Source organism: Cricetulus griseus (genome assembly GCF_003668045.3).
Source record: "Cricetulus griseus strain 17A/GY chromosome 1 unlocalized genomic scaffold, alternate assembly CriGri-PICRH-1.0 chr1_0, whole genome shotgun sequence".
Lineage (NCBI taxonomy): Eukaryota > Metazoa > Chordata > Mammalia > Rodentia > Cricetidae > Cricetulus > Cricetulus griseus.
In genome coordinates, this window is record NW_023276806.1 from 7,005,887 (window position 1) to 7,028,929 (window position 23,043).

Genomic DNA, 23,043 nt, shown 5'->3' on the forward strand with positions numbered 1-23,043 from the left:
AAAAAAAAAGTTTAGGGGGCTGGAGAGATGGCTCAGCAGTTATGAGCACTGACTGCTCTTCCAGAGGTCCTGAGTTCAATTCCCGGCAACCACATGGTGGCTCACAACCACCTTGAATGAGATCTGGTGCCCTCTGCTGGCATGCAGGCACAAAACTGTATACATAATAAATAAATAGAATCTTAAAAAAACAAAACAAAAACAAAGTACATAGTGAAGCTTGTCTCACAAACAACAAACAGTACCGACACCATGGATGTGTGGATGTTAAAAAATAGAAAGAACTGATGGGGTTTAAGTATTTTATTATATTTATTTATTAGGTGTTCTTGTGGGCATCAGAGAACAACTTGTAGGAGCCAGTTCTCTAATTTTACCGGAGTTTAACTATTTTTCCTTTTGGGGACAGGGCCTTATTATTGCATCTCTGCCTGGCCTGGAATTCTCCATGTAGACCACACTAACCTCAAATTCACGGCGATCGGCTGCCTCTCCCTCCCAAGATGTGGAATCAAGGGCATGAGCCACCACACCTGGCAAGAATTTAACTTTCCTTCTTTCATGGATGAAGCAACCAGAAACCCCTGTGGCTGATTAACTCCGTTTCACCAAATTAAGATCTGACGGAGCAACCATGTCAGGGGGAACAGTCAGAGAATCACAGTTCTCCTTGAAGATGGCCGCCCTGAGAGTGTTTGACCTCCCTGTGTCTTGGTACTATGCTCTCTCCCAGGTAAACAACAAAGGGAACAGAATTTGAATAGTGCATTTATGTTGTTCCATGTCATTTGGTTTGTGATGCCTGTTTTGCTTGAGGATTTTTTTTTTTTTTTTTTTTTTTTTTTGTGGTACTGGGGATCTGAACCCAGAGTTTGCTAAGCAGGCGACAGTCACCGAGCCACAGTCCCAGCCCCTGAGGATTTCACACAGCAGAGTCAAAAGACTAAAGTAGCTAATACCTACTTCTAAAAATTATTCTGTGTACATGCGTATATGCATATACATATTTCATCATACATAGTTCATATGTGAATGTTTCATTAAAATATATATATATATATATATGTACTGCATTACTTTAAAAAGTCTTCCTGTCTTACCCAGCTGTGGGGACATATGCCTTTTAATCCTGTTATTCATCATTGTTTTATGACTCATATATTTTATTGAGTGTAATATCTTCAAGATTTATCCACATTGTAGCCCTTATTGGAGTTTCCTTTTAATATGGAATTAATATTCCATTGTACGGATATACAAAATTTTGCTTGCATTTCCATCTATCTGTGATCACTTGGGTTGTTTCCACGTTTTGGACATCTTGAATAATGCTTCTATGATCGTGATGTCCCGATAATTTCTGGGAGACTCTGCTTTTCACCAGTCACGATGCTGCACAGCTGTAATCTCTGCACTCCAGAGGCACGGGCGGGAGGATCTGGACTGAAGGACAGCCTGGCCTATAGAGGGACTCCTGATTAAAAATAATGGAAAACAATGGGGCTAGGGAGGTGTCTCAGGTGAGCTCTGGGTTCAGTGGTGGACAGTAGCTTGTGTAGACCCTGCTGGCACGTACCCCTGTCCACTGTGTACCCCTGTCCACCGACACCCAGACACAAAGGAAGAAAAAGAGGGAAGACCCTGACCTCAGTTCTTTCCAGAATTATTTTTCAGAAGCAGAATTTCTGAATCACACGTTCATTTTTTCGCTTGGGGGAGCAGCCGGGCTGGCTTCCATAGCGGGCACACTGTTTTCACATTCCCACAGCCTTGCTAATGCTTGTGGTCTGGTTTCTCTGTGGTGGTCATCCTATGGGTGTGTGGTTCCCAGATCTTTCCTCTCCCTCTGTGGGTTGTATTCTGTTGTTAGTGTCTTTCATTCTAATTTAAAAATACTTTGATTTTATGTGTGGGGTTGTTTTGCCTGTGTGTATTTGTCTGGGCATTCTGTCTCCTTGGTCCATGGAGACCAGGAGAGGGTGTTGGAGAAAAGTTGTGTGATTGTCCAGATAGTAGGGTTCTAAAAATATTTTTAGTTACCTTTTTACTTATTTATTTATTTTTGTCTTTTTTTGTTATTTTGTCTCTTCTTCTTCTTCTTCTTCTTCTTCTTCTTCTTCTTCTTCTTGTTCTTGTTCTTCTTCTTCTTCTTCTTCTTCTTCTTCTTCGCTGAGGACCGAACCCAGAGCCTCATGTTTGCTAGGCAAGCGCTTACCACTGAGCTAAATCCCCAACCCCCTAAAAGTATTTTTAAATTAATTTATGAATAAAATCACTTATTCCTGTAGTATTTAAAAATAAGTTAACTTCTGTTTGCTTAAAATTTCAGACATGTTTTTAAAAAATGAGCTCAGCTTTAAAGTCTGATTTCATTTCTGTAGTTAAAAATCTTGGTAGTTGTTCCTATAGACGATTCAGGCGGCCAGAGATCCACCTGCCTCTGCCTCCCAAGTGCTGGGATCAAAGGCTAATAGTTGTTTGTAAAATAGCAGGAGTTCGATTTTACCAATAAAGACTCGGGAGCCAGATACTGGGTTGAAAACCTGGAAGCTCAGAGAGGCAGAGAAAGCGCCCAGCTGACCTTCCTCCCAGAAGCCTCTTTTTCCTCCTATACAGTCTCAAAAAAACCCTCAAACTGTATGTCCCTCCTTTCTATTTCCTGCTTGTCTCTCTATCCGCCCTCCTGACTCCTCTAACTATGGTTTTTTAATAATCCAATGTTCACTTCCTTTCAACTGGTTGCTTGCTCTTGACCTATGGCTGACTTTGTTTAATCTTGTTTACACTAGTCAAACAGAAAGCTCTTAGATTAAAGGTGTGCGTTAGAGCTGAGCCACACCAAAACTTAAGGCAGGTCTTTCCAGTAAATAATGCAGTCTCGGGGGCTCATAGTTGATCAAATATCCTGCTACAGTTAATTTTCGTTCTTTTAGTGAAAAAAAAAATATGAGCTTTTTTTTTTCCAATTTTTTCCAGATCAAATTTTCACCAGTAGCTAAAAAGTTGTTTGTGGTAACTGCTGTGAGTGCTATCTCTGTGATTTTTTTTGCCCATCACTTTAAAAGAAGACGTGGAAAAAAGAAAGGAAAAATACTTCCATGGGAACCAGAGAACCTCATACTTGAGCACACTAGAAGAGCAGCATCGGACAAAGGTTTGTGGAAATTTCCAGGTTAGATCTGTGGATCATGAGACACTGTGTATCAGGGCTGGAGCACCAGTCTGTAGAATTAGCAAGTGTGGAGGAGAAAAGACAGGTGCATCAGAGCCACTTAGGGTCCTGCTGCACAGAAGTCATGACCGACAGTTCTTTGTTATATGTCTGTACAAGTGCATTGGCATACAAGTATATTGACTGAAAATTTGATGAGTTGGCAGGGCATTGGTGGCACACGCCTTTAGTCCCAGCACTCAGTGGCAGAGGCAGGTGGATCTCTGTGAGTTCAAGGCCAGCCTCGTCTACAGAGTAAGCTTAGGACAACCAGAGCTGTTGTTACACAGAGAAACCCTGTCTTGAAAAACAAAACAAGTAAGTGTCAATAGATTCTATAGTGAAATAAAGTTTCGGAGGCTGGAGAGATGGCACAGCTGTTGAGACAGACAGCCATGTCAGCACCCACATCCGGCAGCTTCCAAGGATTTGGCACTCACTCACGGGCACACACCCACACATAGATGCATATACATGTTAATAATATAAAATTATGTTTTAATAAACTGAAACCGTGATGCTGCACTCACAGTCTGCTTTCCAAGTGTTTGATAAGGTATGAGAGTCAGCATCATTCTGAGATTCTGAGTCTGAGCCAACAGTGTGCTGGCATTTGTAAGACATAGTAATTATTACATTTGTACAAATACACTGTAATCGATTGAATTCTCTCTGTGTTATCTTTATGGTGTTTGTGATTTTTTTATTTTATTTATGAGATTTTTTTAACAGTCTTATGTAGCCCCAGCTGGCCTTGACTTCACTATGTTGTAGTCGGACTTTTCTGTCCCATCAGCTGTTCCCCAAATACCCACACAGAGACTGAATATTATTATAAATGCTCAGCCAATAGCTTAGGCTTATTACTAGCTAGCTCTTACACCTTACATTAACCATCTCTATTAATCTATGTGCTGCCCTGAGGCTACTCTGCCTCATCTATGAACTTCCCATCCTGCTTGCTCTGAGTCTTATGGGGTCTCCTCTTGACTCCTCAGACTCTGCCCTTCCTCCCAGCATTCTCTCTGCCCTGAAAAATCCTACCTAGCTATCAGCCAGTCATCTCTTTATTAACTAATGAGAGTAATGCATATTCATAGTGAACAAAAGGATTATTCCACAGCACTGTGTGCTGAGGCTGGCTTTGAACTTTTGATCCTCATGGCTGCACCACCTAAGTGCTAGAATTACGTAGGTGTGCAACACCACGCCCAGCTTGTTCTGCATACATTTGTCTATTTCCTTATCAAAAGTTCTGCTGATCTTTAAAGGAAATATACTTTTTTATAAGAGATACACTGCATACCGCCGAATTGTAGCAATAAAAATGATCCCCTGGACTGAATGAGATGGCTCAGCAGGTAAAGGAGCCATTGCAAACCCTAGAGCCTGAGATTCAACCTCAGGACTCACATGGTAGAAAGAAAAGGACCCTCAAAAGTCATCCTCTGACCTCCACATGACCAGTGTAGCACACGGGCCCATACACACACAGCATTGATAGGAATGTAGTAGTAGTAATAATTATTATTATAATTCCTTGACCAGGCTAGATGTCTTAGTGTTTTCTGTTTCATGTATTTTATGGTTTGTGATTTATTCATCAGCACACATAGGGAGTCACTGTTATTTACTGAGGTTTTATTAGATCTCAGACAAGCACTATATTCAGAATTTTATTTAATTTTTATCGCAGTCCTATGACTGACAACTACAGTTCCATGTTCTCCTCATTTATGTATTTGAAACAGTAACATATGAAGAAGTTGCCAAGGTCACCTAGCATATGTATACTGGGATTTAAAACCGTGAGGTCTGACCTACCATGCTGGGAGAAGCTAGGCCTGGTGTGTACTCTGCAGACAAGTGTGCAAGCCGGGGAAGGGGTCAGAAGTGCACAAAACCAAACGCATCTGTGGAGAAGCTGTAATTCAGGGGAACTGCTTACGTGTAAACTGACAGCTGTGAGGCCGTTACCAGTGTTCTTACACTGATTACCGCAAGCCAGTCAAGACCATCCTGAATAGTTAGCTGAAGGTTCTACTGTTATAAATCTGGCATTGGCATTTATAATATATGAACATTAGAAATGTAGATTTTAATAACGTTGCACATTTCATAACTTGTGAGCTTGAATAAAATGTGTTTTTTAAAAAAATCAGGTGCTTTCTGAATGGATATAATGTAACTTGAATTTTTTCCTGAAAGTTATTGTTGGAGTTGCTGATGCTTTTGGTTTGGGTGTGTTTGTTTGCCAGGTTCAAGTTGTTCCAGCAGCAGACAGAATTTGACCTTGTCCCTAAGTTCCACCAAGGACAAAGCATGGCAGTCTTACAACTACACCAACGGAGGACTTTTCAGCAAATACTCAGGCTCTGCCCAGAGCTTAGCCTCTGTAAGAAAAAACATCCCTCCTCCTCCTCCTCCTCCTCCTCCTCCTCTTCCTCCTCCTCCTCCTTCTTCTTCTTCCTCCTCCGTTGGCTTGCATACCTTACTGCTTAAGTCTCCCATATCTGCTACTCATAGGAGACAGTCTGCTTGAGTCTGTTTCCTTTGCTGTTGGAATCCAGTTTTACTGGGGAAGTGAGTGATACCATCCATTTGGTCCTTTGAGAATAGCTCTGACGTGGTAATGTTCATTTAGAAGTAGGTGCAAGCATACTTTCCCTGCACTGGCTGTGATGGCTGTAATTCCAGCACTCAGGTGTGGGTCTCCTTGAGTTGTCGAGCTCTCCCTGTGCTTATGGGCTCAAGCCCTCCTGTTGCCTCAGCCTCCTGAGTAGCTACTGCTGAATCAGAGAGGCCCACTATGCCCGGTGCAGAGACGCTAAAATTTAAAGACTTGTGGCCGAGAAGGAACACCTAGTTTGCAGATTACAGACTAGCAGCTCTGTTTTGCCCAACAGCATGGCACTCGTGACTTCCTGTAGCTGTGGCTTCCTCAGCCTTGGGATTTCTTTAAGGAGTGTTAATGCTGCTTTTCCCCAGGGACGTTCAGTCAGTCAACTCTTGGCTCTTGCCCAGGCAACCTGCCATTCCTGCACTAAAGGCCGTGAGGCAGGGGTCTGCCTTTTAGACAGCAGGTATTGGATACTTAAATCAGGGTCAGGACACGGAAGACAGGGGGCATTGAGGTCCACAAAACTTCCAGATGGAGTCAAGGGAGCTGGAGTGATGGCTCAGTAGTGACGAGTGTGCCCTGCTCTTGCAGAGGACCTGAGTTTGGATCTCAGCACCTATCTTGAGTAACTCATAACCACTTATAACTCCAGCTCCTGACTTCCCTGGGCAACTGGACTTACGTGCAAATAACCCCACACAGGCACACATGTATATACATAATTACCAATAAAAATAAATTGTAAAAAATGAAATCTAAGCCAGGTGGTGGTGGCACGCACCTTTAATTCCAGCACTCAGGGAGGCAGAGGCAGAAGGATCTCTGAGAGTTCAAGGCCAGCCTGGTCTACAGAGTGAGTTCTAGGACATCCAGTACTACACAGAGACACCCTGTCTCAAAAAAACAGAACAAACAAACAAAAGAAACATAAAGGTGCAGCAAGAGATGTGTTAAAAATGACTTCCTTGTGTAAAATTTGAGAGATTGTGGGAATGGAAGTATTGATGAACTTGTAGGAGGAATTTTTACTGTGGGAAGGAAGGATGCTGAAATCATAAGTTTATGATGACAGCAGAAAAGCTAAATTTGAATATAGTCAGAATTCTCTCTTCAGGTAGAACTTACCTGGACTATAATTACAGAACATATGTAAATAGTTGGTAAATACCACAGCAGGTTTGGCATGTATCTCAGGATAGTGTAAGCCTAGCATGCTGGAAGCCCAGGGTTCCATCCCTAGCCCTGCATAAAAACCAGGTACAGTGGCACCCACCTGCATTCCCAGCACTCGGAAGGTAGAGGCCGAAGGTTCGGATGAAACATTCAAGGTCATCGTTGGCTGTATAGGAGGCTGTGCGTGCGTGTGTGCGTGTTCGAGCGTGCAGGCACTTGTGCGAGCGTGCACGAGTGAGACGGTGATCCGCTTTCCTTGGTCTTCACTACAGGTCCAAAGTGTTAACTCCTGTCATAGCTGTGCTTGTGGAAACTCTAATTCCTGGGACAAAGCAGATGAGGACGACATCAAACTTGTCAACATTCCTGTGACCACGCCTGAGAATTTGTACTTGATGGGTGGGTATGGCACCTCAGAGTCCTAAGATACTGTGGTTAGGTTTAATTTGAAGATAGAAGGGAAACAGGTTGGTACCCAGTGGCAAAGAGCTAGGCTGGCATGTTTGTGTCCTAGGTTTGATTCCCCAGCACTGTGGGGAAAGTAAAAACAAAAACAAAAACAGTAATTTCTTCTAAGAGAATCAACTGTAATTTTAAAATGTCCTGTGTCAGCTGAGTTTTACATTATATAACATAATCAACTGTACTAGGTTCTTGAGAGTGATAATAAATTGCCATAAACACAGAGACTTAAAAAACAAAACAAAACAAAACAAAACAAAAACAGCAATTAGGGGGCTGGAGAGGTGGCTCAGCAGTTAAGAGCACTGGCTGCTCTTCCAGAGGACCCGGGTTCAATTCCCAGCATCCACATGGCAGCTCACAACTGCCCGTAAGTCCTGTCCCAGGGGATCCGACACCCTCACAGAGACAGACATTCAGGCAAAACACCAACGCACATAAAAATAAATCTAAAAAAATTTTAAAAATAAACAACAAACAGCAATTAGTTCACTCAGAGTTCTAGAGCCAGGAGTCCAAAATCTTAGACCTCTGAGAGAGTGCAGTTCTTTCCTCGTCCAGCGTCTCGTGGCTCCCAGAATTCCTTGGGCTTGTGGCAACATCACTCTCTACATTGTTCTTCGTGTCACTCTCCTATATCCTTGTGTTCCGTCTACCCAGACCTCTCCGTTACGCTTGTAATTTGACTTACCAGGTATTCTAAAGCAGCCTCTTGGGGGCACCCTGATCTTAGCCACATCTCCAAAGACCCTTCCTCATGAGAGAACCCAGGTTCCAGACACGAAGACCTGATGTTTTGGGGTGCCTTTATTCAGCCTGATGTGCCAACCTGCTCTAATCTGTTGACCTTGGCCAGTGAGGTTATCAGAATCTGATTTACTTAGCCTCTTCTGTCTAGATATCATTTGTGTTCTATATCCAGAAAAACCATTAAGTAGGAAGAAAACCCATATTTAATACCTGAGTATTCCTCTTGACTTCACAAGCATGACTGACTTGGGGGCTGGCTGTTGGGTGGGGACCTGCTGGGAACTGGGTGATGCTCCTCTCCTTATGTCAAGCTACATTCCCTGCAGTAGAAGTTCATGCTGGATAGAAAACACACCCACAGTCCTCCTGCGGCCTGGCCTTTGGGCAGGGAAGGGGCTGACTGGGCAGGAGGCTGTCTGCTTCTGAGTATTTTCCCACTCTTGGGCACAGCCAGGCTACATCATCTCCCTGTTCTTACCATAGCTACTTCTGGAGAGAGGAATTAAACCCAGGTCATGGAGCCACTGCTCAAATCACCCGTTTCTCAACATATACCTCTGGCTGTCCTGGAACTCACTCGGTAGACCAGGCTGGCCTCGAACTCAGATCCACCTGCCTCTGCCTCCCGAGTGCTGGGCTTAAAGGCGTGGTCCACTACAGCACACTAGTTCATTACACATTAATTCAATCTCACAAAAGTTCTCATGATATGGCCCAAGGGCGACTGGATTCTTTTGTCAGAATGTAAACTCAGCAGCCCTTCGCACAGTTCCCAACAGAGTCCTTGTTCCTTTCTGAACCTGCATGAGCCTGCTTCCATTGACTACATTTTTTTCTGCATTCTGGTCTTACACACTTCCTCCACACTGGCACACTAAGCTCTGCTTACAGCATTTCAGGGCATCTTTAGCCGGTAGCCATAAGCACATTCCTCCTACAAGCCTTCAAACCACATGGTCATATTTGTCACTGCAATAATGGCTCCCTGTGTGTGGTTTTCCTTCCACTGTCTGTTTTTGTTATTTTGTTATTTATGTGTTAAGGAAACGTGGTTTTGCTCATTTACAGTCCGCTCTTAATTTTTAGGGATGGAATTGTTTGAAGAGGCGTTGCGTCGATGGGAGCAAGCTCTGACATTTCGCAGTAGACAGGCTGAAGAGGAAGCCTGCAGCTCCGTTAAGCTGGGAGCTGGAGACGCCATTGCTGAAGAAAGCGTGGACGTAAGGGCAGTTTGTTTCCGATTATGGGGAGAGCCTCTTTCCAGGCAGTTAATGAAAATTGTTTGCTTTCCCAGCTTGGGACTCCGTGAGAGACTTGTGGGTTTGGTTTTGATTTGAGAGAGGGTCTCACTGTGGAGCCCCTGCAGGCTTAGGACTCTTGGTAGACCAAGCTGGTCTGAAACACTCAGAGCTTGTCTGCCTTTGCTTCCCCAGTGCTGGGATGGTGTCCAGCCGGAGGGGCTTCTTGCTGGCATTTTCTATCCAAGCTTTAAAGCACTTTTTGTTTTTTAATTTTATACGATCAGTGTTTTCCCTGCGTGTATGGATGTGTGCCACGTGTGTGCCAGCTGTCTGCAGAGGTCAGAAGAGGGTGTTGGGTCTTCTGGGACTAGAGTTGCAAACAGCTGTGAGCTGCCATGCAGGTGCCGGGAGTCAAAACCAGATCCTCTGCAAAAGCACCAAGTGCTCTTAACTTCTGAGCCAACTCTCCAGCTCCAAACCTCCAAGTTTTCTTACTTTCCTACGATGTGTAGAAGTAGAAGATGCAATTAATTTCTGTTTGTGTGATCCAGAGGAAAAACGGGGTCTTTATTGACCATTTCAAAATTGGAGCGGCTTGCAGAGTGAGAAGCCCAGAACAAAGGGCCCTAAATCTAACTTAGCAAATCCTCTAGGCAATTCTTGTATGTGCTCAAGTGTGAGAATTCTTAGTCTACTTCAATGACCAGACAGGACCCAGGTCCTTCGTCTCTATTATAAAAGCAATAGGACTGGTTGAAATTTTATGACTAGGTATGGCCACCAGCACCCGTGATTCCAGCACCCACTCTGTCTACACAGCAAATTCCTCTTGAGAAGTCACATTTCTGTGTTTAGAGTGTTAACACTGAATGTAAGCGTTGCAGGGTGTTACTGTTACTCTTCTGTCTTTGTAGGATATAATCAGTACGGAATTCATCCACAAACTGGAGGCTCTGCTACAAAGGGCGTATCGTCTCCAGGAAGAGTTTGAAGCTACCCTTGGGGGATCTGACCCTAACTCCCTTGCAAACGATACAGGTAAGGTTAATGTTTCTGTGCTTTTCTGAACCCTGTGGGTTTTTCTTTCCTATGTTGAAGCCATTTGCTGAAGTGTCGTATGTATTAAGTTAGAAATGCTTTGTGAAATGCCCAAGGAGAAAAAGTGTCTGCTGCAACCCTAGCTGGCCAGAGCTCACAAACCAGGCTGGCCGGAGCTCGGAGGAGCCTGTCTCAGCCCCCAGAGCACTGAGAGGAAAGGCCTGAGAAGATTTCGTGAATGAGGTTTGAGGAAAGGACAGACTTAACCTTGTTTCTTTCTATAAATTCCTGTTAAGATTGAAATAAGTGGCTGGAGAGATGGCTCCGGGGGGTTAAGAGCACTGACTATTCTTCCACAGGTCCTGAGTTCAATTCCCAGCAACCAGATGGTGGCTCACAACCATCTGTAATGGGATCTGGTGCCCTCCTCTGGCATGCACTGTATACATGATAAATAAATATCTCTTTTTTAAAAAGAGATTGAAATAAGTGAACGAGGGGGCTGGGGCTGCAGAGATGGTCTAGTGGTTGAGAGTACTTGTTGTTCTTGCAGGGAACTCAGGGTTCATTCCTAGCACCCACATGGCAGTGCACAACCCCCATCACGGGGACCCAACACCTTCCTCTGACTTGAAATAACACAAAATTATGTTATGCATTTTGTTTGGTTTGGTTTTGTTGTTGTTGTTGTTTATGGTCTGGGGGGGGGGGTAGGGACAGGGTCTCTACATAGCCCTGGCTGTCCTGGAACTCACTATGTAGAACAGGCTGGGCTGGGATTCACAGAGATCAGCCTGCTTCTGTTCTCAAGTGCTGGAAAAAAGGAAAAGTAATTTAGGTCAAGATCTGATTGCATCTTCCCTATAGTCCTGACTACTTTGGTACACTGAGGCAGGAGGATTGTTGAGATATGATAATCACCTTGTGTGCTAGTTTCCTTGTGCCTGGATCTTTGCTGAACACTTTATGTGGAGCGCACTTTCTTCTCTGAGGCAAGCACCATTGTCAGTGAAAACTGTGTTATCATTCTTAACAAGTACCCAGCACCCTGGAGGCTAAGGTAGGAGAGTGGCATCAGGGCCAGCTGACCAGTGCCGTCTCCAGCAAGGCACCTGGGATGCACAGTGATAAGACCCTGTCTCATAAAGACCTGAACCAGAAGGGTCCTAATGAAACTCAGTGTGGAATCCCCCTTATTTCCAGGTGAGAAAAGGAGGGAGCAAAGCGAAAGAGTTTGTGTTCTTAATCAGTGAGGTGTTGCCTGACCTCTCCCAGACTGAGCGGCCTGCTGGAGTAGGAAGACTGGCGCCTATTAACTCTTGGTGGGCAGCCTGCCTGCAGAAATGCACCACAGCTCAAGCTGGGAGCAGGGAGGCCTGGAAACCATGTCCTGCAGAAGCAAGAGGACTTAGTTCTGCGGGTGATGGCATTTTATGGGCATCGTCCTTTCTTTTCCATGCTGGAGACGTAACACGGGGCTTGTGCACACTTGCGATCTGCAGGTGACTTAGGTGCCTGTGGGCGGGAAGTCAGCACCCCCATCACTTTCCCCGGGATATTTTGAGACAAAGTCTCTGGCACACCTGGCACTCACCAGTTGGCTATGCAGATTTGCCAGTGAGCTCTAGGGGTCTGCCCCCTCCTCGCCCCTTGTGCTAGGGTTATTGACACACATGTGGCTTTCATGTGCGGCTACAAACCCACGTCTTCACATTCTCATGCAAGCACGTCATTCACTGAGCCGTCTTCCACACCCCCTGGTATCTTAGCAAAGATTTTCTGCTTCCGTGTGTGTGGTAATCTGGCTAACTCGAGTGTCCTTCTCTGTCAGGTCCTCAAGACTCCAGGGCATAATTCACGTGTTTTCTGGAAATAATTTTTTTTATCTGCCCTCCTGTCTCATGTCTTTCTTTTATGTGTATGTGGGGAATTTTGCCCACATGTATGTCTGTGCACCACATGTGTGCCAGGTGCCCTAAGAGGCCAGAAGAGGGTGTCGGATTCCCAGGATGGAGCCACAGAGAGTTGTAAGGTACCATGTAGGTGTTGGGAATGGATCCTGAGCCCTCTGGAAGAACAGCCAGTGCTCCCAACCTTTGAGCCATCTCTCCAGCCCCCGCTTTGAGTTTTGAGACAGGGTTTCCCCATATAACCCTTGGTGTTCTGACACTCTGTGGACCTCAAACAGCCAGTGTGCTGAGATGACGGGTATCGGCGACTCATGGCTTGTACCAAGACGACCTGTCGTGGTTTAACCCTGGCACAAAAGAGGGAAAATGGCCTGCCTACCTGCGGTAGACTGTGCCAGAACTGTGGGCTTTCAGAGCTGCTCGGATGTGTTGCCTTTAGTCCCCGTCTGTGTAATAGCCGAAAGTCCACCGGGCACCCTCCCACACGCGGATCCACACCCACCACTATCATTTATTAGCACTTGCCCAAGACTCAGGGTCCTCCTCTGCAAAAGGGACACATACGTGCGTATTTTATATAAACTTCAAGGCTAGCCATGACATTCTAGGACAGGGTGACAGCGACTGTGTGGTGCTTTGGAACTTAGGGGCTCTCAGAACAATCACCATTTTGCCTTTAGAGTCTTAGCCTAGCATTTTGGGGGGAAGAAGCGGAGGGGTTGGATATTTTTATTTTTTTATGTTTTTTTAAGACTGGTTCTAATGTGTCCCAGGCTACATAGCTGAGGATGACCTTGAACCTCTGGTCCTCCGGCCTCTGTCTCCTCAGTGGTTTGCATTATGCACACGAGGCCATCGATAACCACCAACCCACATCCTTTTTAGATTTTGTTTTGCTTGTATTTTGTTTATTTGTTTGTTTATTTTGAGGTAGGGTTTCACTTAGGCCAGGAGTTACCATATTTTGGTCCACTTGCCTGATCCTATATATGACAGTTTTAAGTAAATCTTTAAAATTTCTGGCACTTGTTTTTATGGGGACAAGATCTCACTGCATCACCCAGGATAGTCTTAAATTCTTGGGCTCGAGCTGTTACCCTGCCTAAGCCTTTTGAATAGCTGCAGGCCCACACCACTGTTGGAAGGAGAAGACACTCCACACATCAGCTTGAGCTAGAAGTTCTGACTATCCCAGTGATAGACACTGGAGATTATTTCATCAACTTTTGAAACATTGCTAGTGCTGAGCCAGGGTTAGAATTTCTACATTCTGGATTCACTCCCTATAAGCCTGCCTGCCTTTGTTTCTGGAGTTTAGATGTCATGTTTGTTTTTCTCACTAAACTGTCAGCTCTGGATTCTTCTGAACTGCAGAAGTAATTACAGATTTAGACTTGTTCTCGATACGTATCACTCTGCACCTTGGTAAGCTTCGGATAATCGTCAGCTCTGCCCTGAAACTTTAGTGGATGGTTTAAAATGGACAGAGATAGTGGAGGCACAAAGCTTTCAGCTTTCTTTAGGGCACCAAAAATCCTTATTATATTTTGTTGTTTTGAAACATAGTCTCACTGTGTAGCCCTGACTGGCCTGAAGCCGGTCCTACTTAGACCAGGACCTACTTGAACACACAGAACTCCACCTGCTCTGCTTCTGGATGGCTGGGTTTCATGTGTTCATCACCACATCAGCATGTCACAGAGAATTCCAAAGGTTAGCCAACCACATGACTTCCTGCTACCAAACCTGACACCCCAAATTCAGTCTCCAGGACCCACACTGCAGGATGAAAGAATCCATGCCTACAACCTGTCCCGTGACCTCCACGTGTGCCAAACACCAAACTGACTGGACAAGAAAGCTACCTTAATTAAATTACTGTTTCCCTTCCCTAAATTCTCTTCACTTCCAACATTCTCAAAATTTGAGGCTTTAAAACAAAAAAACAAACAAACAAACAACAAAAAAAACCACCATAAGATTGTTAGATAAAGATTTTAACCTTTGCCAAAAATAGTTTGCAAATTAAAAAAAGAGCCTTGGAAGCCAAATTTCAGCTTCGGGTGACATTGGTATCTTTCCTAATTGCAGGCTCTGTTGTCTTCTGTGCTCCCTAGTTCTGAACATCATCCTGGAAGTCTAAAACATACACACTAAGTCAATCAATCAATCAATGCAATTCTTTTTAAAAAATGGGGTTTAGAACAAACCTTAGGCTTTGTACATTTTGTACATTTCAGAGGTACAGGATGTGTCTTTCCCACACACCCACCATTATTGTGTAGGCAATAATTATTATTGTGTAGATGTGTTGGTAGTTTTGCACCTTGAATACATACAATTTTATATGCCGACATCTGCTCAAAACTGTTGAGGAAAGACTGTCAGCCTTTAATGCCTATGTTCCTCTCACTAGCATGTATGTCTCTTTGTGGACCATGAGTGTGCCTGGTACCCGCAGAGGGCAGAAGACGATGTCAGATCCCCTGGAGTTACAGAGGTTTGAGCCACCTGTGGATGCCGCTGGGATTGAACCCAGGTCCTCAGGAAGAGCAGCAGGTGCTCTTAGCCGCTGAGCCACCCCCACCCCATATCTCTAGATTCTTGTACTAACTTCTTACTTTTGATGTAGACAGTAGGTGTTTGTTCTACCCTTCTTGTCACAGATGTTAATTACAAACAGATGACATGAAGCTTTGAGTTAGTTCACTACTTACCACGTCGGAGCTCCCCACTAAGAGGCTTATCGCCGAAGGTGCTGTTGCAGTCGCTAGGGGGCAGCACATCGTGTCTCCCGTTTAGAGACCAATGACTCAGATGCCCTTCCGTGCTGCTGCTTGAACTGAGTTCATTTTAAGCCCACACTTGTGGCACATTTTGCACACACCTGCCACTGTTACTCAGAGTGGAAAAAAAAAAAAGCCCTGACATTCACAAAACACTGGAAATAATAGTGGAGATTTCCATGACCGTGTAAGCTCTTCTACCCAATAGCGTCTAGATGTTAGGACTGTGTTTGTTCATAGTTTCTGTTTTTCAGATTACTAACAATAGTGATTTTTTAATCATAAAAAAACTTTTTCAGATATGGTCTTCCTTGTATATCCAGTGCTGGCTTTAAATTCATTGTTTTTCTCAGGCTGGCTTCCAGTTCACAATCCCCCTGCCTCAGTCTCCCAAATGCTTCAGCTACACGTGTGTGTGCCAGGATGTCTGGCTAGCTATTACAATTTTCCATTTGTTTTTTAAAACAGGGTTTCTCTGTCTACTCACTGTGTAGACCAGGCTGGCCTCGAACTTGCTGAGATCCGCCTGCCTCTGCCTCCTGAGTGCCGGGAGTAAAGGCGTGCGCCACCACCAGCAACTCTTTCACTTTTTTTATACATGGACACCAAGGATCCAAAGGAAGGTTTTCATGCTTGTGTAGCAAGCACTCATGCTTTCTTTCCTGATCTTGGGGTTTGTGAGCAACCCCAGAGAGGCTCCAGTTCCCTATGTATCACATGTCTTGTTAGCATTTTTAAATCTACCTAGAGGTGGAGGATGGAGTTCTGTCCTTCATAATAAGCCCTAAACCCCACTCCTGTTTCCTGTTAACACACCAATTCTAAGAAATTGAAAACAGCTGGGTGGTGGCGGCGCACGCCTTTAGTCTCAGCACGGAGGAGGCAGAGGCAGGCGGATTTCTGCGAGTTTGAGGTTTGCCTGGTCTCCAGATCGAGTACCAGCCGGGACTGTTACACAAAGAAACCCTGTCTTGAAAAACCAGGAAAGGAAGGAAGGAAGGGGTGAGGGAGTGAAGGAGGGAGGGAGGTTACCCCAGCTGTCCCTCTTTAGAACTTGCAGCACCATGTGCAATGAGGGAGGAATGGCTCAGTTTTGCCCCCTCCTTCGGATTTGAAATACCATATGAAATGGAAGAGGTTGGCCATGGCTGATACACATGAAGACAAGTTAAGAACATGAGAGGAATAAATACCCCTTAATGATATATACCCCACAGAAAGCCATGCCCCTAGGCAGATAGCTCTCACTGCTAAGTCTGCCTCTTTCCAAGCTCAGAAAAGGAGGGTCAGGCTTTCTTTTCACCTTTCAGATACTGGCTACATAGTAACCCTTCTCTCCATATGGTACTCTGGACATCCCCACATCTCCCTCCCTCTCTTTCTCTCCCTCTCTCCCTCCCTCTCTCTGTCCCACCCTCCCTCCCTCCCTCTCTTTCTCCCCTCAATATGGTACTCTGTACATTTTCCCTCTCCCCTCTCTCTCCCTCTCTCTTTCTCTCCTCTCCCTCTCTCTCTCTCTTTCTCTCCTCTCTCTCCCTCTTTCTCTTTCTCTCTTTCTCCTTCCTCTCTCTCTCCTCCGTCTTTCTCCCTCTCTCTTTCTCCCCCCCTCTTTCTCTCCCCAGTACTCTGTACAGTCTCCCCCCTCCAAGTCCTCCTAATACAGCTAGCTGCTCACAGACTTCCATTGCGAAGCCTGCCAACATTTTGACTTCAGCTCAGAAAACATGCCTGTTTTCCTTGCATCCCTCTCCGCACTGCTGGCTGTTGCCAAGATCTCCAGCCTGCCTGCCTTGTTTTTCTCTCAAACCCCAGCAAAATTGTCCGGGTTTCTTTCCTCTTTAAAACAATTAATTGACTCATACTTTATCGACTGTTTCATCTCCCCTGGCTCTTGAGTGGTATTAATTTTAAACCCCCTTTCTTATAAGCTGGGTTGTGCAGCATGGTGAGGTTTCCTATAACTTCTCCTGGAGGAGAGAGATGTCTGCCAGCCTTACCCCTGCAGCTGTTGACCCCTGTCTCACAGTCTTGGTGGTGCCCATCGAGCCTTGCTATTGAGACCCCCCTCCCACTTAAAGCCTAGCTTAGGAGAGTGAGGTCAGGTTCTCACAGCAATGATGAGCTTGCTGCAAGTCCTGGTGCGCAGCCGGAACTTCGCAGTGATGGTTCACTACACGATGTTCCTAGCTACTTAGTGAGGGTCCCATCCTCAGGCTTCGCCAGGGCACACCCTTCACAGGGAGAAGCAACTTAGAATGGGAGCAGAGAGAGTGCTCCGTGGGACTTCCGTTTGTATCCCTGGCGCCCATGCAGAAGCCAGCTGGGTTGGTATGGGCCTGAGATCTCTGGGTGGTGGAGACAAGCAGACCCCTGAAGCTCAATGGCTAGCTTTTCCAGCTCAATCAGTGAGCTTGCAGTTCAGGGAGAGACCCTGACTCAAAAACTAAGATGCCCTAATCAGGATGCTTAGAGCACTCCCTGTAAGGCTCAGGGAATGTTACAGCAGAGCGAGCAGGAGTGTGAGAGAGAAGAGACAAGAAGGAGGTAGGGCGTGAATGTGCGAAGGCGACCTGTGTGGAGGAGGGGAAATGAGAGCACCGTGCATGTGTACGAATTGTCAGGGAACCAATGTAAAGCATATAGCAATAAAAAGGGGGAGGGTGACTTCCAAAGTTACCCACCACCATCTTCCGGCCTCCACATCGAAGCTTCTCCACGTGCGTGGGCACCTGCAAACACACACGTGTAGGAACACACACAGCTTGTTGACTGTCTTCCTACCCTCTGTAACCCTGTGGTAAGAAAGGGGCTTTGCATTAGGCAGGTAAGGGAAGGCACCTTCCTCAGTGCCTGATGTCACACCCATTAAGTACACATACTAATAGGTCTATGGGTCTCGTCAAAATGTGTGTCCCTATCTCCTTTACACCCAGGCAAGGAGGCACGGGGAGACTAAAAGTTGGAGGCCAGTCTGGACCACTCAGGGAGACTGTGTCCAAAGAAACAAACAAATTGTCCTTGGACCCCCCACTTAAGTTAATATAAGAAAAGCAAGTAGATAAATTTGCAAGTTATTTCATGAACTGTTAACCCTTTGTGTTGTGTGAGTCAAGGGAAATAAGAACAGGCCAGGTCTTCCTGGTGCTGCATGTAATCTGGCTGACTGGTTAAGTCTTCCCACAAGAAACAACCCGGAGAGTAACATGGTATTTTTAACATTGACTCAGAGCCGAAGCTCCCAGCAAAGCAGCTCCCTTAGCTCGCCCGCCTGCCTCTTCTTCCCGTATCTTGTAACTCGAGCTCTCCTGTTGAAGAGCCTAAGATAAAGAACTTGAAAGTAAACAGATCTGGTTTGGGACATGAGTTAATTTTGGCTTATCTGCTGCTATTCCTGAGAATTTGTGGATTCCTTTCCAGACTCAAATACCACAGATATCAAGCAGTAGATTTATAGTAGTACTCTGCAAAATTACATTTTTCCTTAATAAGTAATCTCATAAATTTTGAAAGAAGTAGTATAGGTGGAGGGTAGCTTCACAAATACTGCCTTTTATTGTGTCAATTTTCACATTCCAAATACACAATAAAAGTATGTCTGGGTCTTACAATAAATAGAAATTTGTTATCTTCATTATTGTGTTATCTTTCATATATTTTGATAGAAACCTCTTTTTAGCTGGTCACAAGAACTGGGACTGGCAGAATATAAGACTAAAACCTGACCCCAGGAATGGCGTCACCTTAGAAAGAGTCCTCCTGTCAGCATCATGTGTATAAGATTGTGTCGCACTGGGTACGTGCCAGGTCAGGCTTTGGTAGTATGTTCTGTGCTTTCTCAGTAGCAACTTGTTTGTTTCAGTAGTCATTTATTTTTAGGGAGTGGTGTGAATCGAAGATGTTAGTTATAGCCTCATCTCTAAATATTCAGACTGAGAAACACATAAAATATTCAGGAATTAGTATTATCCTCCTTTTTCACTCTTGTGGTGCCAGGAACCGAGTGCACAGCCTTGAATGCTAGCTAAGTGTTCTAACTTTGAGACACTCCATTCCAATATATTCTTGACTTTCTTGGTCCTTTTGTGTAGGACCAAATTGCTGGACTTAATGCCAGTTTAAAAATAAATGTGATTTACAAAATATGGAGCTTCCTAATAGTTTCTGGACATAATTTAATTGATAGGGCGAATTTGAATAAAGTTCTAGCTTATTAATCTATAATACTTTTAAAGTTAATTAGGCTTCATGTTTCATATGCTTTTTCTTTTTAATAACAGTATGTACTGCAGCATCAGTATTAGAAGCAACTCTAGAGCCACGAGTGTGATCGATGTTGGCTGTGTTTTTTGTTTTCTTGGCTGATGCAAAGGATTTTGAGATTCTTTTACACTGATGTGTAGGAACAAATTTAGATGTTAAAAACAAACCAGGAATTTTTTACTGTTCGCGAGCATTGCTATAAAATATGCATACTTTAGATATTAAGCCTCCACATGATCTATTTTTAAATTAAATGGACGAAGAATCTTGGATCTGGAATATGTATTTAGAAAAACATTTTTTCTTTTGTGTTTTTGTTGTTGTTCAGGGTTGGGTTGGTTGGAGGTGGACATCTCACTGCATAAATAGACTGACCTTAAAGTCAGGGTCTGAGCTGGCCTGATCGATCGCTCAGTGTGTAAAAGCACAAGCCTGACCACTTGGGACCCCTGGAGCGCACATGGTCGAGAACGAAAACTGAACCCATAAACTGTCCTCTGGTTTTCACACTCATGCCATGGCATATGTGCCCATACCCATGCGTACATACACGCTCCATAAATAAATGGAAAAAACATGTCTTCCGCATTCTGGCATTACAGGAGTGTAGCAGCACACACAGATCAAGCCTGCCATTTCTCTGTGGGTAGCAAGCATGGCGTAAGATGTCAGAGGGCAAGGAAAACGAAGCTGTTACTGCGGGCTTAGTCAACTGGAGTGTGGTGTGTAAGAAGCCTTACAGATATCACAGGACAGTGGAGTGAGCCCTACCCTGTGTTGATTAAGTGCCATGGGACACTGAAGAAGAGCATGTATTCTTCGCCACACTTAAGAGAAGGCTTTGGGAAAGGAGTGGCAGTGGAGACATCCAGCAGGTCTGTCAGGAAGAGAGCTGAGACGGGGACATGGCTAGCAGGGAGAGTCAGAGAATCAAGCTACAAAAAAGACTGAGTTGGAGCCGCCAGTTGTCTGTGGACGCCGTGTGCACATAAGGGTTAACGTAGAAGGAAGGACCGGGGAAGTAACGCAGGAACTTGGTTCTTTAGGCAAAAGTGGGCCACTGAAAGTGATTCAGACGTCAGGGCAGATGCTTGTGTCTGAAGGAGATTGTGGAAGGGTGGCTGGTAAAATTTCATTTTTTATCATTTCTTATAGCTCCTTTTTTTTGTAGAAGGCACTTGCCTGTGTCTCTTTGGTTTGGTTTTGTTTGTTTGTTTTGAGTTCATGAGATTTCCTCTAAGGGAAAATGCAAATTTTTTTCTACTCTAGTACTGAGTACACAAATTTCTCTGGCAGAGAAAAACAAAAACCTACAAAACAGGACCTCCTGCTCAGGGGAGAGGTATTTCTCTGTTGTGGTAAGTAGCCAGATAGAACACTCGCAAACACTGAGTGAGCTTGGCCGTCAGCAGAAATACCCCAGGCCCTCCTCTCATTGAAGGGCCCAAAGGTGATACCATGAGACTGGTGTTCTTTCTCCTCTCTCCCCGCAGAGTTCTGTGACACAAGGACCTCCCTGAGGCTGTGCTTTTAGGGCATGATCTGAACCGCAGGATTAAGTTGTATCCTCAGGTCTCCAAGTAAACAGAGAGCAGATGACCAACACTGGAGAAATGTGGTCAGTAATTCCCCTCCAGTGTGAAGCCTCACAATTCTAATTTCGGAGGGCATAATCATACCACAAAATGAAGCTTAACCGGTGTCATTTCTGCAGGTCAGAAGAGGTGCTGAGAGACAGGGCCAACATGGCCATAGTTGCTGTGGCCTCCAGAAACAACGGGGTGCCTGTCGTTTTCCCTTCTTTCCTAATCCAAACCATATCTTCATCGAGGTGATGTCTGTGGAGGATTTCACTCAGCCGTATACGGCTTTTGTAGTATTAGGGAAAGGCCCTCTGGGATAGAGCTGACCTAGTATTTGGACTAGTTTTCTGTTCTCACTTGACCTTTGGCTGGGGCCTTCATGCAGTGTACAGACTGATGATTGTGTCTATTGGCCCTAGTAGGGTCTCTACCTCTTTAACTGAAAACCTGCTCCTTTTGTTTGTTTCTTTGCTTGTTTTGGGTTTTGGGTTTTCAAGACAATGTTTCTTTGTTTACCCTGGCTGTCCTGGAACTTACTCTGTAGACCAGGCTGGCCTCAGCTCCATCCACCTGCCTTTGCCTCCCTAGGGCTCAGATTAAAGGCATGCACCACCACTTCCTGCCCTAATTACATCTTATTTCTTTTTTTTTTAAAGAGAGAAAATGCTAGTACCTAAAATGTGGGTGTCCCCCTTACTACTACCTAGAATGCACCCCCCCTCTTCCCCCTGTGTCTCCAATTTGTATTGGCAGCTGTATTTCCCAGTTAGGAATCACAGTTGTTCTATGTGTCATCGTGGTGTATGAATGTTTTGATAAATAGGGAAAGCCAGACCCAACTGTTAGGGCAATCTGTTCTTGTGCTGTGCCATAGCGGCAAGCTGTGCCTTACACATGCCGTCGTCCCGTGTAGGTGAAGCTGTGGGCGTCAGAACACACCCAGAATCTAGCGGTCCTCTGGGCAGACGGACCTCAGTGCTGCTCTCACTGCAGAAGTCACTGAAGGGCAATCAAGACAGCATTTCAGAACACAGTCTTTGCCTTTCTGGAGCTGTGCTTGATGTTGTTCTTCCAAACTCTATGTTTTAGCATCTTAAAATTGGGGTGGAGGTGGGTTTCAATGTGGGTAGCAGATTGTCATACAAAAAAGGATGGGTATGGTGGCACTCGCTTTTAATCCCAGGCAGAGGCTGTCCCAGTCTACAGAGTGAGTTCTGTGCCAGCCAGGGCTACATAGTGATACCCTGTCTCAAAGCAAACGACAAACCCTGAAACATACACAAAAGCCTTCCCACAAAAGAGCCACAGTGGTTTTCTAGACGGCTGATATCTTGAACAACTTAAGACTACAACATACTTGCTGGCAGCCGGAACTTGTCCATTCTCAATAAAACCGGAGAAAGGACAAGGTTGCAAGCTGTAGCTAAGCTGGAAGAAATCCTCTGGGGACCAGCCAGAAGCAGTCAGGTGACTGACTTGGCGACACGAGGCGGGCCCCTCTTCTCTGTGGGGTTAGAAAAGAGCAGTGGCATCCCTGGAATCTCCACAGAGTCTGCAGAGGCTAAAATAGACCCAGGGCCTTCTCAGTGACAGGAATAGAATGTGCCCAGGACAGCGGAACTCGGACACAGAAACCCCACTTGGCTTGATCTAAGGACATAAAGCAAGGCCTGAGGGCCAGGGTCAAGGCGGAAATGGCTTCCTGTTTTATATCCCTCCTTAAAAACAAAAAAACAAAACTTTAAATGCAAATCCTTCTTTGGAAAAAACTTAAGTAATATATGAATTATGAGGTTGTAAAGAAGGAGGAAGGCTTGAATCCAGTCAGATTTTTGGCTACAGCATGATAACTGAGCTAAAATTAAACACTGCAGTGCCGTTGCTCTTCCAAAGAACATTGACTGTGTCTCTCTCTGCGTGGGTCCTTTCGGAGTTCCAGGTGACAAAGACAGGCAGAAAGCATTAACAAACGTTTAGATTAACAAGCAGCTAACCCAACATGAAAGCTC

The 23,043-nt window shown here is 45.0% G+C and overlaps 1 protein-coding gene across 2 annotated transcripts in view; it reads left to right on the forward strand.

The window, feature by feature from the left end:
- Positions 1–427: 427 nt before the first annotated feature.
- Miga1 (mitoguardin 1) overlaps positions 428–23,043 on the forward strand; it is a 52,303-nt gene continuing 29,687 nt past the window's right edge. For both annotated transcript variants that reach the window (XM_035451532.1, XM_035451533.1), the window contains exons 1-6: positions 428–733; positions 2,977–3,154; positions 5,470–5,606; positions 7,277–7,403; positions 9,303–9,436; positions 10,372–10,495. In XM_035451532.1, the coding sequence (XP_035307423.1) occupies positions 635–733; positions 2,977–3,154; positions 5,470–5,606; positions 7,277–7,403; positions 9,303–9,436; positions 10,372–10,495 (799 nt within the window). In that variant the 5' untranslated portion in view covers positions 428–634. The remainder of the gene's footprint in view (positions 734–2,976; positions 3,155–5,469; positions 5,607–7,276; positions 7,404–9,302; positions 9,437–10,371; positions 10,496–23,043) is intronic.